Here is a 15,771-nt window from a genome sequence, read left to right on the forward strand (position 1 = left end):
GCGAGAGAGGTAAGTCGAAGCAAGGCAAAGCCGAAGCGAGGCGTGAAACGAGCGAGCCGCGCAAACGATAGAGCGAGACGAGGTAGGCAAGATGTTACGAGCTTCTCTCGCTCCCGCTCGCCATTCTTCCAATGTATTATAGCGCGGTTTCGACGGAGAGAGAAAGAGAGCGCGGGCAACCTCACGCCTGGCCGGGCCGAATACCGCGGTTTCTCTCCAAGGGGCTCTTTTCCCGCGTCCTCCCTCCCTCCCTCCCTCCCTGCGCCACCTCTTCTTAGCAACCGCGCCGCAACTGCGAAGCAACTCCGATCATCGGGAACGAGTGCGAAGAAGAGGAGTGGTGGATCGACGATCCCGTGGCATGATCAGTGGCGTACGTAATAGGGTGTAATGGTGAGACCTCTCGATACCACCGGATGCAGCAGCGCCCGGTGCGAGCGCGGGGGGGGAGAGAGAGAGAGAGAGAGAGAGAGGGAGGGAGGGAGGGAGAGAGAGCGCGCGCGCGGCGCTCCTCTACGTCAGCGCGGTAACGCGCTCTTGTTCGTTCGCCGATTTTTTCGCCGGCCTGTGTGTGCGGTTTGGCCGATGCATATCGATGACATAATCTCCCGATATATCGACAAATTGATATATCGTCGCGTGGATGTCGTGGACATTTTTGTTTGTTTCCAGAGCGGAGATAATTTGAACGGCATAATCCACCCGCATTATCCGCGCGCGATAGACAAATGGATGCGTTTTCTATCGTGTATCTCTTTGTTAAACTAGGGAGAGAGAGAGAGAGAGAGAGAGAGAGAGAGAGACAGATGCCACGAGGTTATTTATCTAAACGGCTAAACAGGGAGTTTTTGCAACGTCGTCTCTCAGATACGGTAAACGTTGATCGTGAAGGTTATTCGCTCGGAAGTAACGTCGCAATGCACGCAATGCGACCGACAGCATTCACTGTTTACGTTTTACCGTGTCTGAGAGACGCGGAATTGCAAAAATTGCCCGATAACTTGAATCTTCCGCATGTGTGAAATAATCTCTCGGCACTCTTCTCATTCTTCGGCTGTTTCGCGCCTCCGCGGTCTCTATTATCCGGACTAATACGCCCGAAAACACGTACGGCAAATTCGCGAGGCGTCTCGCCGAGCGGCGAGATTGCGCACGCACGAGACGCCGATAGAAACGACGATAATATCCGCATCTCGCGCGAGGCCGCGCGGCACGTCTCGCAACGGCGAGATAGGATCGAGACGGTAAATCCTGTCGATCGGGAGAGTTTAGAATAATCAGATTCTTCGGCCGAGATTACGAGTCTGTAGGGAGCGAGGACGTCGGCGAACGGACGCGCAACACGGCCCAGGCGAGAAGGGGATGAGTCAAGGTGAGAGAGGAGGTAGAGAGTCGGTACTGCGGTGCAGGAGAGGCGAGAGAGAGAGAGAGAAAGAGAGAGAGAAACGGCGCAGAGGTAGGGGGAGAAGAAGGTGGTAGCGCGCGCGAGAACGAGAGAACGAAGGAGAGAGCGAGAGAGAGAGAGAGCGAGAGAGAGCGAGAGAGAGAGAGAGAGAGAGAGAGAGAGAGAGAGAGAGAGAGGTGTACGGGTCCGAGGTGTTTTTCGGGGCGTGGCGAAGCTCCGCGTGATTACAGCGCGAGGATCGGTCAGCGCGGTGAGAGTTCAAAGCATCAAAGAGCTCCGACCAGCGAGAAATTGCTTAGGATTCATCCTCCTCGGCACGGGCTGGCAACGTGTGTCGTAAACGTATATACCCTTCGATCCTCTCTCTCTCTCTCTCTCTCTCTCTCTGCTCTCGCCTTCACCCCGTGGCCAATGATCGCGCCACCACCAGCCGTCCCCTCCCGCCGCCTTAAGTAGCTCGACTCGATACCAGCTCGTATAATGAGACCTGCTTTCGATCGCGGCGCGCGATTACGTGCTATATACGCGTCTAATAGTATCCCGTTCGAGAACTTTATTTACGAGATATCTATTACGCGCGCGACGTACGAATCCCCGCGCGCGCGCGCGCGGTAACGCGCGCATTCGTAGCTAACGCCGTCGCCGTGCCTTCTTTCTCGCTCTTGCTGCCCCTTTTTTGCGTGACGCGATGTTAAACGCGGAGCGATCGATGCAACCTTTTATCGCGCGAACTGATAAAAGGGTTGCCGCGCGACGTTCCTCGCGTGTTCTCCCCGATAAGGCAGCCGGCCTCCGCGTCGACACTTTCGATTCCAGTAGCCGAGTGGATTGATGAATTCGGTGCGTTATTAATGCGCCTGCGCGACTAATCTCGCGTTTGAAAAATCAGCCGCAACGCACTGTAATCTTGTTTACGATATAAACACGTGAAAACACACACACACACACACTCATACGCAGCAGTTGGATCAATCAAAGTTGACGCCGTGACACACAGCTAATTCGAAATGAATTTTCTTCGCCGCACCGTCAACACTAAGCACGTTACTGATAAATTCACGCTAGATAATCGAAAAGATCGTAGCTGAAGATTCGCTTTCCATAGTGCACGGGAACGGACAATCGATAATCATTTAGCCGCACGCTGCGCGGAAATATCAAGATTACCAATAACGGTGTCAGCAGCGGCGGAATGTGAGAATTGATTTGTGAGAAATATTTAAGAGCCCAATATGACTCGTGAAAAGGAGATACGAGGAGCGGATCAGTTGATAAGAACGGGATAAAAAGTAAAAGAGAAGAAGGCAACTTTTGCGTGGCTCCTCTCTCTCTCTCTCTCTCTCTCTCTCTCTCTCTCTCTCTCTTGAGGGCCCAAACAAAAGAGATTCAAGAAACGAAACAGCCAAACACGCATTTTCTTCGAGTCGTTTATTTTCCTGTTTGTCGTTGCCGTTCGGTCAATATATCGCGAGCCTCATTCAATGAATAGACGAAGCTAGAATCACGTACATCAGTATAACGCCAAACACCTACGTAAAGCACACGCACACTGATGAACAAGAGAGCGACAAAGAATGCCTAGACACAGAGAGAATCCGCGCGAGCTCGAATTAAGCGAATCAATTTACCAAGAACGGAAATCGGTTGTCCACGTTAAACAGGCCGAAGACTCTGATGCGTAACGGCTGCGCTCGAAGGTACACTCCCAATTCGATCGCTTCCTAAAAGTGAGACAAATGTCCTTTGCGTTTTCGGGACCAATCTCGCGGGGAGTTGAATTCCCCTTTGCACTCGGATGCCCCCTTTCCGGGGACATGCAGACTTTATTAGCTTTTAGATTATACAGGATAAACTTATGCGAGCGCAAGTTTTTCAAAAATACACATGTTTTCTTGCTGATGACAGCACATGACATTTGAGCCATTTGAGAAGATAAGCAAGCAAGCCTTAGACTGTAGCCTAAGAGAAAGAGACTTTCAAAGCTGAAGGCAGATCGTATTGAAGTATCGAGCGATCGTCATAGATCGTCACCTGCACCAAGTCAGAAAAGTTGGAAAATTGGAAAGGGAAAGGTAATATTCTTTTAATAAATGTCATCTTGTGAGAGATTTCGTTCGATTTACAGTTCGAAATTTCTGACCCATTTGTTTCATTCAGTTTACGGAAGACGGCAAGATGGCAAGACGAACTTGCGATGCCTGCTTCACACACGTCACCACACGTTAGAAAAGTACAAGATACAAAATTTTAGTTTTTTGTCACGAGTATGTTCCTCAGTGTCTAAAGATTCGTATAAACCAGATATCATTAGAATAAATTACTTGCTTTCAAAACTACTACTATTTGACATGACGCGATCTGTTTCCTGTTTGCACATTTCCCCAAAAATGTGCCGCCGAGCTGTCGGTAGGCAACCCGCTCGAGACTACTCCGAGTGCAAAGGGTCAGAATATCAAAACGTAGCGGGAAAAGTGACGATAATACGAAATATTGTCCATGCGTTCACTCGAGATTACTTACAGTGAAAAACTCGTCGCGTCTGAATACGGAAGTTTCCACCGAGAGCACCATTCTCGCCAGCGCGTTTGCCTGTGAAAGAAGATTAGACGCGGCATTAAAAGAGCCACTCCCGAGACACCCCTCTCTCTCTCTCTCTCTCTCTCTCTCTCTCTCTTTCTCGCGACCGTGTCAAAGTCGATCGATACGCTTACCTGATCGCACGTCAAGTGACAGACGCGACTCAGGGCGATGATTTGAAGCGACAAGTACGTGAGCATCATACACTGAAGAATAATCATCTTCGCGCTATTCACCGTGTAAAGACTGAAGAAAATGTACATCAGGATGTCGGTCAACAAGCACACGAACCAGCAGATCAACTGCGGGCTGTAGTAGCTACCGAGATGCTTGGTCGCGTCGGTGAGACACCGGTGCAATCGCTGAAGACGCAAGATCGTGAGATCCTCGACCGCGACGGTGTTGACGCCGACGGCCAGCCCTGTACAAAGAGAAGGCGCAAGTACCGATGCCATGTGTAAATGTATGTGTAAATGTGTTGAAGCTGATAAGAACGGTCGAGAGCGAGGATTAAAACGGCGGAATAATCAGTATCGTACTTGGTGCGTGATGACTCGGGTTAGCCGGCGCGACGACTGTTGGTCGGCGGGTCGTCGCGGTGGTGCCGGGTGGCGAAGCACGACACAGTCGATTGACGAGGCGAAACCTGCGGCGCAACGCGTCGTGGAGGAAGCAGAATTTCGCGACCTGCGTGGAGAAGGCCGCGCGCGTGATGCTTTGTATCGCGATCGTCAGGACCGACAACTTGCCGTACGTGACGTAGACGGCGAAGCCGCAGAACGCAGCCCAAGCGGCGTGGATCCCGAGCAACGTGAGCCACTGCGTGCGCCGATTCGCCGTCGCCGTCGCTGTCGCCGTCGCCGTCGCCGTCGCCGCCCGCGCCAGGTCGTCGAATTTACGCACGGCGGCGAGGCTGCGCTCGAATTCCAGATGCCGCAGGCACGACAGGACCGTCGTCAGAATCATGAAGAGACCGCGAGTGTAGCGATCGATCTGCTGCAGGAAGCAGCCGACGATCATCGCGCCCTTGGGCACGCAGGAGACCGTGCCATCCGCGTTGTACGCCGCCAAGCAGTACGCGCCGCACGCGAGCACCGAGTAGAGCATCAGCGGATGGAAACGCGCGGCCGCGAGCGTCTCTCGCTCCCGAATTCTGTGCGGATGGCAGCCGTAGAACCGCGACGCGTACAGCAGCAATCGGCAATTCTCCAGCATGATCTCGCCAGCCTCTCTCCTCCCCGTGCGGAGAAAGCGAGCGCGATTCCGCGCGCGTCGACACCGCTCCGCCGACTGGCTTTTCCGCTCTCCGCCACGTCGGCCACGCCACGGTCAGATAAAGTGCAGATAAGAGTTCCTCCCTCGGATCGCCCGGTACGCGAGCGACGACATAATAACGGCCATTTCTTTCTGTCGTGTGTGTCGATTTCTCGCGGAGGCGGCGGGGAAGAACGCGCACAATTTTTTTTTTCACCTTACCCGCCGCCGCCGCCGCCGCTCTCTTCTGCCGCGGCGAGGCGGGGAGGCGGGCGGTGGAAAACGGCTCGCGAATTTTCCTCCGCTCGCGCGCGTCTCATATTACACAACTCGCCGGCTATACTAACAAGTACTCGTTTATACGAGCGTTATCAATGCGCACACGCAATGCCCATTACGCCGTTATTTGTATTTGTAACGATCAGATAGCGCCGGGACGCACGCGATCCGTCGATCCTAAGGGTTCGTAATGGATCCCGCCGCACAATGGTAATTACCTCCGTCATTATCGTTACTATTAATAATATTATTCTTTTTCCCTTTTCCTTTTACCTACGTTTTTACATCATCGCTATCGTTATCGTCACATCTTGAGCGCGTTGAGACACACTCGCGCAGCCCAGCGATGAAACGGGCTTCGTTTCAACAGCTCTCCGTCGGGTTCTCTCAATCGTGCACACTTGGCGAGAGAGATGTGCGAGGTTCAACGTCGCGGAGAAATCCGCGCGACATATTCCGCGAACGATATTCGTGTTCGACGCGAAATTTCTAGCGTTATCGAATACAATATTTCGCAAGTAGTCACCCCCTTGGGAAACCGCTAACGACTTTGGCAGGCGCGGTGCGACGCACAGTGGGGCTAGATGACATTGTTTGGTTGAAAATTCTCCAGAGACCTGAATTTCCAACCAATCATCGACACCAATGGATGAGGTTGATCCTGAGTAAATTCCGAAGAGATCTGTCTTGTCAAAATTAAAAAAGGAAATTTTTTCTCGAATTACTAACCCCAAAAGAGGAAAAATTAAACGCGTTAAACGCGAGAAACTTGTGAAATACTCATTATTCGACACTTATTTCTATCTAATAGCGGATTGAAATTATGAAACCAATCAACAGACACGACTCGAGATTTATCGATCTTGAACCAAAAACCCATTAATCCAAAATTCATATGCCCAAAATACAAATATATCAAATATAGGATAATATCCTGTTAAGCATATCAACCTAGGAATCTATCAATCCGAGAACTTTTCAGCTCGTGGATGCATGAAGCCGTGTACATTAAGAGCCCCGAATAGTCCAAGAATCTAGCCATAGCTAGACCCAAGACACTGTACTTTAAACAATAAACTTTTAACGACATACCCTAAGACTAAACCCATGAACCCTGAACCGATAATGTTTTTCAAAATTTCGGCTAGACAGATTTCTTCGGAATTTATTCAGGATCAATCTCATCCACTGGTGTCGATGATCGGTTGGAAATTCAGGTCGCTAGAGAATTTTCAAGCAAAAAGTGTCATCTGGTCCCAGTGTACGACGGTGCTGCAACTACACCGCGTGAAAAACAGCGGGCTCGAATCAAAGGGAACGACTGCTAAGCCGCTTTACCGTTTATGTTCTGACAAATGAACACGCAATTACGACGACCACGCCTCGCGGAATGAAAAAGCGCTCTCTCGCGCGTTTTTGCCGCTCTCGCCGCGACGCGACGCGACGAGCCCCCGCGGCCGCTCTGCGTGATTTCGTGATTTCTAAGTGTTTCGGGGGATATACACTTTTTAATTACGCTCGTGTTTCTCTCTCCGCATCAAATCGCGCGCACGAGCGCGTAAAGCTCTCTCGACGGTTGATGTTAATGCACACGCATCGAGCGTAACTCAGCTTCAATGCGCTAGTCGATTTAGCGGTCACATTAGGGTGCGTTAGGGACTTGACGATCTCATCGCCGCCGCCGAGGGTGATTCTTTGCGCGGGGATTAACGCGACGAAGAAGAACATTCTCCACGAGCGGGCTTGCAATTAATTAATAACTTGGTACTTTGGCTAGAACCGAGAGAGAGGGGGGGAGGGAAGAGAGAATATGTGTGTGTGTGTGTGTGTGTGTGTGTGTGTGTGCATGCGTGCGTGTGCGCGCGAGCGGCTCGTTTTACGGTGATTCTTTCGAGCGGCAGCGAATTTATGATATCGGTCTTGGCCGTGACACTTACGGAGAGTTTTAGGATAATAAAAGGGCGGCTGCGGTAGGATGGGGAGAGGGATCTGCGGTGGAGCGGGGTCTTGAAAGAAAGGAGAATGGCGGGGAGAACGAGAGGAGGAACGAAAGTGATGGACGGTGGCCGATCAGCGCCGTCAAAATAATGATCAGCGTAAATAATAAGCCTCGTTATAATGCCGGACTCTAGGTGTTTTCTCTTCTCCCTTTCTTTTTTACCAAGCCAGACGTTCTCGCTCGCAACAATGTCGATCTGACCGGAGTAATCTTTGATCCTCGTAAGCGCGGCCCTCGAAGCTCTTCTCTTTATTCCTTCTTGCCTGCCTGCCTGTCTGCCTGCCTGCCTGCCTGCCTGGCCTGCTTGCCTGCCTGCTTGCCTGCCTGCCTGCTTGCCTGCCTGCCTGCCTGCCTGCCTGCCTACTTGCCTGCCTGCCTGCTTGCTTGTCTGCCTGCTTGCCTGTCTGTTTGCCTGCCTGTTTGCTTGACTGTCTGTCTACTTGCTTGCCTGCCTGCCTGCTTGCCTGCCTGCCTGCCTGCCTGCCTGCCTGCCTGCCTGCCTGCCTGCTTGCCTGCCTGCTTGCCTGCCTTCCTGCCTGCTTGCCTTTGTCGTTGACGCATCCTTTTCTCAAAGAGCAAATTAGATTAACGCTATTAGCGAAACATGACTGTATACTGGATGTCATAAAGGCGTTCGCGTAAATATTCGCTAAATAGTCATTTCTCGTATAATGTTGAGACGTTTGCAACGATTCGACAAAGAAACTTGAAATGGGTACCTTCAAGGGAGGAGACGCGCGCTTCTTGATTACAAGTCGGCTTCCCGACGAGAAAAGACAAACGACAATCGCTCGCTCGGGCTCGCGCGCGCGCGCGCGCGCGCTTAAGGTCGAGAGAGCTTAGGTCGCAATTATTATTCAAATGCAGGATGCGACGATCCGCTTGTTTCACCGCGGAGTACGTAATTCGCCACGCATATAAAACGCACAAATTAATATGCTTAGACAGCGTCCTCCTCCATCTCCGGCGGCCATTGTTCCTCGCGCACGCACTTTAACCGCGACCCGATTCTCCCGTCGCGCGTCTATGATTACTTCTTTTCCGTGTGTTCTCTTTCGAGGAAGGAGTCAATGCGACTCTCTCGAGTCGGTCATCTCTCGGGAACTCTCTGCCATTAAACGGCTACGTAATTGCATAGTGTTACGCTACCGTCGTTGATACAATGATGAATCGTGCGACCGAAAGCGAAGCGGAGGCATTTCTTTGAGACATTCTCCTGCCGAGTACAATCTCGGAAGCTCGAGCATTTCATTCGGGTCTTTTAGTCAAAAGGACTCGGACTCGCGGAGCGATCGAATCGTGGAATGAAACGACGTCGAGCAAGAGTCGACGAAACGATAGCAAGAAGCACGAGAGCGACAAAGGGAACAAATGTAAACAAATGAGTGCGCGGGCGCGCGCAGCGAGTGATCTCGAAAAGTGCGAACGCGCGAAACGTCACAACACACATCCTGACATCGATCCTGCGTGTATTATTTGTTACTTGGCCGCGCGCGGTGGGTCGACGAAATCTCTTCAGAATAAGCAACGTAATAGCGTGTCGAACGGATGTAATCGCGTGGGAAGTCACGACAAACTACCATTCGTTCCAGTCTCGCGCCGGTGACGCGCGTAGATCTCGTTCGGAATTCGTCTCCCTTTTTACCTCGACATCGTTTGCGCACGAGCTGATTTATCGTAATTACGCGAATGAACTAACGAACGGACGAGAGTGATCGTTCGATCGATCGAGAGAGAGAGAGAGAGAGAGAGAGGGAAAGGACAAACCGCGTGGTGCAATTATATTTCCGACACGTCGCCCAACCCCCCGCTTTTCAGAAACCTCGCGATCGCCCCGCGGAATGGGATTATCCGTTGAAAAATTGCCTCCCCATCGGAGGCTCGCGGCTCGTTCCCGAGGGGCGACGCGCGTTGGCGCGCGCGTGCCACGCGGAATGGCAATGATTCAATGAATTCTGCAAACACAGCGCTTTCTCGGCCGATCGGGGGTGGGTCACGGGTCCTCGAACGTGACAAGCTTACGCTCTTAACCGCGCCCGCCGCCGTGAAGAATTAATAACAATGCCCGAAGAAATATAATAATAAAAGATTGGTGCCGCGGCGACCGGTTCTTCTCGGGGGTCTCGGCGATGACTCGGGATTTTCCTTTCTCTTTCTTCCTTCCTTTCTTCGTCATCGCTCGCCGCCGCCGCCGCCGCCGCCGCCGCCGTCGTCGTCGTCGTCGTCGTCGTCGTCGTCGTCGTTGTCGTCGTCGTCGTCGTCGTCGTCGTCGTCGTCGTCGTCGTCGTCGTCGCCGTCGCCGTCGCCGTCGCCGTCGCCGTCGCCGTCGCCGTCGCCGTCGCCGTCGCCGTCGCCGTCGCCGTCGTCACACTGTGTCTCCACGCTTTTTTCACAGAATCTCTGAAACAAGAAAAAAGTATGCACGATTATAAGAGCGCCGCGACGCGTATCGCCCTCATCGTCAAGTGCGAACCTAAGCGCTCGTTCCTTTTAAAAGACGAACGATCACGACGACAATGATGACGACGACGACAACGACGACGGAGGCGGCGTTGGTGGTGGTGGTGGTGGTGGTGGTGGTGATGGTGATGGTGGTGGTGGCGGCGGCGGCGGCGGCGACGGCAAGCCGGAGACGGGAAATTGAAAGAATATGAAGCCCGGGTGGGAAGTTAATTGTTTCTCTTTTAACCAACCGACGCGGCCGAGTACGCGTCGTCACGGACGTTGCTCGCGCAAAATGGCCGTCGTCATCTTTCGCGGCGCAGCGCGGCGCGGCGCGGTATGGCAAGGAGCGGTGCGGTGCCCGATGCGGCCGGTAATAATGGCCGGCTCTCTCGGTTATACGTATGTACATATACAGGCGTACAAGGCGCGCGCACGACAGGAGAAGGCGCGTTACATAACTCGTTTACGGTTGCTTCTCGCGCTCGTGCCCGTGCGCGCTCTCGTAGATTCGCCCGGGAGTACGTGCGCGTATGTACGCGTGTGCGTAAATAAGTCGGGGCATTAGGGAACGAGCGCGCTTCACGCTAGATTCCCTATAGCCGTGAACGGAGAGAATAGGGGAATGGGTGCTGGCTATTTTATTTTATGGCCAGGGCTAATGCGCTCTTTGTGTACGCTGTAGGTTTCCGTCGCGGTTTGCAAGCTCGTATGTACGTTTCGCTAATGTGGCCGCCGCCGTCGCCGCCGCCGCCGCCGCCGCCGCCGTCGCCGTCGCCGTCGCCGTCGACACCGCCACCGCGTGTGTGCAAGCTTCTTCGCATTCGCTTCGTGCTTCGGTGGCGAATTACCCACTAGACGCCGATAAAAGCATCCGGGTCGCTCGATGCAGGCTCGGTGCGCCTCGGGCGAATTATATGCTCACAATTGGTCGTAATTGGAGGGCAAAAGTTGACACGTGACTTCGCCGCGTCGCGTCGATGAGTAGTTTTTCTTCCACTCGAACACTCGTGCGAAAGATATCCGAATGATAAGGTGAACGTCTCAATGGCCCGGACACGTCCCGGCGTATCCGCCGACCACTTTGGAAAAAAATATTTACTATTTATTCTCACAGCAATGAACGAAAGTAATAATTATTGTGAAAAAGGTTCCAATATTTTTGACGATTAGTTGGAAAGAAAATATCGACCCAATTTGATACTTTTGTATTGAAATAAAAATTAATTAAACAAGTGTGCACCTATATGGTTTGGCTACATAATGGTCGGTCGTTGATAAATTCATCAAGAGATGGCGCATTTATATTTCTATTATTTCTCGTTAGCACATACTAATTTTCTAATTGCGATCAGGCACTGGGACAAATTATATCCGAGTACATTGGACCATAACCTATTTCAATTCCTGTCCGGTCACCGCTACATTAATGCGCTTCATCATTTGTGTAAATATTTCATTAATAATAGATATATACATTGGTTCAAGTCATTTTTCTCCGCTCAAGGGAAATCTTAAGTTTTCGAACAAAAATAAATATTCCCATCAAAACTATTCTTAATATTATATATTGTATTTTTATGACGACCTACGCTTAAACATCTAGTTGTTGGGACATTTATCCCGCGTCTCGCGGGGACGCTTCATTCGCATTCCGCGGTCGCGTCTCTCCGCGCGGTTCGAGCAACGATGTCAACAAACGCCAGACAACGGCGAAACGTTTCTCGATCATTCTTGTCGAAGTGAACCGTCGCGGGCGATCGATGACGAATAGCCGGGCTACGGGCGATTTATTTTAAATATAACCGCTCGATTCATTGGCCAATTTGTTACGGGCGTAGCGAGGGGCGCGTACGCGCGTCCCTTGTTTCCTTTACGGCGGAAAAGAGGGGAGAGAGAGAGAGAGAGAGAGAGAGAGAGGCCGAGCGCTGCGAACGCGAGGTGCAATCCGTACAATGTCACCCCGAGCCCGCTCGTAATTCGAATATAATGGACTCTGGCGTTTCTCCCTACCGTAACACACGCGCGCCGCATCGCCCCGCCGCGCCGCGTTGTGCCGCTGCATCGTCGATTCCAGCCCTCGCTGCTGATTCGACACGATAGCGAACGCGTTGGCAAAACATCTCGTGTGCTCACCCTTCGCCCGGGCCGGCCGTGTTTCGACTCGGCGTGCGCGACGCGACGATCCCGAAGGCCGAAGGCAAAGGGTGCAAGGGCTTCCTTCGGTGTTGCGAAGCAAATGTTCAGTCGTTGATCGCAGCCTCGCAACACGCACGCTATATATTAGCAACCGCGCGCGCTTCCTTTCGTCCTCTGGATCGCGGGAGTACGAGTGGAAGGAACGAAATGAGCGGCTAAATCGGGGCTACCGCTCCCCGGCGCTCGTTTCCCGAGATCGTCCCCGCCTACGTCGGGCACGTTGTTACGGTAATTTCGTTCCACGACGCGCTGCGCCGCGCCGCGCCGAGTCAGGAAGAGCAGCGCGCGCTCTCGCGAAGCGCGCGCGCTCGCCGGCGAGGGAAAGGCAGGCGGGCAGCAGGCAGGAAATCGTCCAGGAAACGGCGCGCGGCACCGCGAATATTAGTTTATAGCATTGAAGTTTATAGCCTCTCTCGCGCGAGCGGCCGGCTACTTGCCGGCTAACATCCGTCACGGATGTATAATTAAAGCGCGATGGATGGAACGATTAACGAGTGCTGTTATCGGGATCGTTACGCTCGCTCTGCGCTGCGTACGTGTGTCTGTCTGTTAGCCTATATATATGTCCTGTATGTACACGCATATATATTCGCCCTAATATTATACGCATATATGATGCGCGCGTAAGCAATCGCGCGTCGCGGAAACCGCGAGGACCGCGCGTCCTTCATTCCGGGTTCTCGCGCGCGGCTGCCTCGTAATTATTCCGCCGCTCTCAGCCGGCGTTCTTTTACGAGCGGAATCGAGCATAGCGGGATGACCGTAACGTAAAGTAAAGTGAAGCGTGTACGTCCTAACCTCGCGAAAATCCCCAGAAATTGCAATTTTTCTCACTCGTCCAAGAGATCGCGCGCCGCACCTCGCGTCTTCCTCATCTTCTCCCCCGAAAAGCTCCATCTCGCAGTGAGCGTATTCGTCGTGGTAGCTATCGCGTCGATTCAACAAACGCCGTCGGGCCGGCAAATCACTCCCGCTAACAGAACGCGACGTCGCGATATACAACAAGATAAACGCGACGAGGAGAGAGAGAGAAAGAGAGAGAGAGAGAGAGAGAGGAGAGGGAGAGAGAGAGAGAGAATACGCCAACGACGCCGCGGCGTCCCGGTCGGACCGCCATCTTCGCTTCCCCATTGTAAGATATTGTACGAGACGTAATGTATCGGCTCGTTAAGTTCCAGCAGTTGCAGCGATTCCAGCTCGCGCGATACATCACGACCTACCTATCCCTCTCTCTCCCCGCCGTTTCTCGTCTCCCTCGCCGAGATTTCTCACACCAGTGGCGAGCCCCGCGCTCTCTCCATCCTTATTGTCGGGAGTGTTTCAAATGCGAATGTAATATTCGCGTACCATTAACCCCGAACATGTGTAGGGCGTAATCGTTTCAACCCCGAAGGAGCGAGAGAGAGAGAGAGAGAGAGAGAGAGGAGAGAGAGAGAGAGAGAGAGAGAGAGAGAGCGACCCTTTTGCGGCCGTCGCGCGCCAGGGGAGCGCGCGACTAAGGGCGAGAACGATTCCACCGTGAAGCCCCAAACACGCGCGCCCGCTCTCTCGCTCCATACTCCTCAGGGTGGAAGGCCCCCGCAGCCGCGATAACAATCGGACGCGAGCAACATTGTCGACTTTACGGGACGCGAACCGACGCGGGACGCGCGCGCGTCGCGCCCTCGGACAACCCAACCGCATTCGAGCGCGCGCCACCTTTCTTCCGACGTTTGGCACGACTCGCATTCAGCCAACCAAACCGCCGAGCGGCTCTCGTGCTCCCGCCTCCGTGTACGCTTCGATGTCCTACCTACCTATCCTGACCTTTCGCGGTGCGGCTGCTCTACGAGCGACGTACTTGGCGATACGCGACGCGACACAAACCGAGAGAACCGAGGCGGAGGTGGCGCGGCGGCGCGATCTCTCGCACGGGACGAGAAGGGAAACCGGTAGCTAGGAGCCGCGAATGAGCGCGAGTTAATAGGACATTTGCTCGCGCAAGGACAATAACGCGCGAGTTAACCGAGTCAAAACCTTATCCTCGGATAAGCGGAGGACCGTCGTCTCCTCCCGATGAGAGGGCGAGTGTCTCGCTGGCGCGCGCTTGGCTGGCAAGACACACTCGCCAACGATCGGGATGCTTTATCTCCTTTGCCTAAGCTCATATTCTGAAGTCTCTTTTATCGCTGAAAGTCACTCTAAAAGTGGCTGATAAGCCTCCTGATTGTGGCTGTAAGCCACTTTCAGAGCCACAGTGATAAAGGAGAGTTCAGAATATATAGGCCGTTGATAATCTCCGTTGATAAACGAATTGATTTCTCCTATACGTAGAAATCGATTTTCGGATTGATGCCAGTTCTCAAACATGTCCTTTCTCTGTGTATGTGTGTGTGTGTGTGTGTGTGGACTAGAAAAATACACACTGTGTGCACATGCGTGTCCGACGGTAGTAGTCCCGTTCGGTAGACAAAGATTCGATATCAGTCTATCAGATATCCGCTAACTTATCCCGGAGAATTTGTGTCCCGACAGCGAAGCACCTTAAGTTGACATAAAGCTCGTGATACAACGTCACGTATGTATGAGGGACAAAAGTGTGAGTGTAGAATACAAGGGTGAATCGTGTTAACAGTCATGTAAAAACCTGCGCCTCAAAAGAAATACAAGGTGAACGTTCCAATAACCGGACACGTCTCCGGACGGTATCCGACCACTTTGCAAAAAAGATATTTATTTTAACAGTGATGAATGAAAGTAATAATTATTGTGAAAGAAATCCCAATATTTGACGATTAGTTGGAAAGAAAATATACCTCATTTGACAGTTTTGTGTTAAGATAAAAATTAAATAAGTACGCACCTATGGTTTGGCAAAATAATAGCCAATCGTTAATAAATTCATTAAGAGATAGCATCTATATTTCTATTATTTCCCGTTAGTACATACTAATTTTCTAATTGCACTCAGACACTGAGAGACAAATATATCTGAACATTGAGCAATAACCTGCTTCAACTGTCCGGTCATTTGTACATTAATGCGCTTCATTATTCGTATAAATATGTCATTAATATAATAGATATGTACATTGGTTTAAATAATTTTTTTCTACTTAAGGGAATCTTAAGTTTTTTTCGAATACATGCAAATATTTATATCAAAGCTGTTCTTAGTATTGTATATTGTGTCTTTTTTTGCGAGGACCTATGCTTAAACATGTCCGATTACTGAGACATTTCTACCTAATGCCCATTTCTATCAATCTTGGCTAACTTAACTGGTTGGTTATCCCAACGAAATTTGTCGTTAATTAGAGTTGTTAAATGCGATTGGTCCAAGATGAGTCCGTGATTTTTTCACTCACGAGTCGATTTTTCCGCACGCCTCTTGCTCGTTTCCACAAAGTGTCAACAATTGAGGGGATAACTGCGACAAAACCGCGAGATATAACAAAGGATCGCAGTGTGAATTGCGCTGTCTTTTATGAAATTAACATTTAACGCTGCAAAATAAAAATATTCCTTTCTCGTGAAAGATACTCTCAGAGACAATTCTACAATTTCTTCCCGGTTCTAACACTTCTCGTCTCGTGTGTGCGTGTTTTTGACGTGTATTCGTCTTTCCGCATCTGAA

The 15,771-nt window shown here is 51.6% G+C and overlaps 1 protein-coding gene across 2 annotated transcripts; it reads right to left on the reverse strand.

Moving 5' to 3' along the window:
* Nucleotides 1-2,828: 2,828 nt before the first annotated feature.
* Nucleotides 2,829-5,438, reverse strand: LOC105185202 (uncharacterized). Of its 2 annotated transcripts, none has more exons than XM_019842277.2 (5): nucleotides 4,522-5,438; nucleotides 4,219-4,403; nucleotides 3,926-3,994; nucleotides 3,034-3,126; nucleotides 2,829-2,934 (listed from the first exon to the last, which is right to left on the reverse strand). In XM_019842277.2, the coding sequence occupies exons 1-5, from the start codon at nucleotides 5,195-5,197 to the stop codon at nucleotides 2,884-2,886; spliced, it is 1,074 nt and encodes a 357-aa protein (XP_019697836.2). In that variant the 5' UTR covers nucleotides 5,198-5,438; the 3' UTR covers nucleotides 2,829-2,883. The 2 variants fall into 2 exon arrangements, with proteins under 2 accessions (XP_019697836.2, XP_011142825.2); XM_011144523.3 differs by having other exon boundaries at nucleotides 4,117-4,403.
* Between the last annotated feature and the right edge of the window lie 10,333 nt (nucleotides 5,439-15,771).

The sequence above is a fragment of the Harpegnathos saltator genome, unplaced genomic scaffold (genome assembly GCF_003227715.2).
Source record: "Harpegnathos saltator strain DR-91 unplaced genomic scaffold, Hsal_v8.6 scaffold659, whole genome shotgun sequence".
NCBI classification, from domain to species: Eukaryota; Metazoa; Arthropoda; class Insecta; order Hymenoptera; family Formicidae; genus Harpegnathos; species Harpegnathos saltator.

Excerpts from the sequence above, each read along its gene's own strand:
- LOC105185202 (XM_011144523.3), bottom strand. The coding sequence starts at position 5,197 with ATGCTGGAGAATTGCCGATTGCTGCTGTACGCGTCGCGGTTCTACGGC. Across the intron at positions 3,995-4,116 it reads GTCACTTGACGTGCGATCAG|GCAAACGCGCTGGCGAGAAT; the intron begins GTAAGCGTATCG and ends CTTCTTTCACAG. Across the intron at positions 3,127-3,925 it reads GACGCGACGAGTTTTTCACT|GAAGCGATCGAATTGGGAGT; the intron begins GTAAGTAATCTC and ends TCTCACTTTTAG.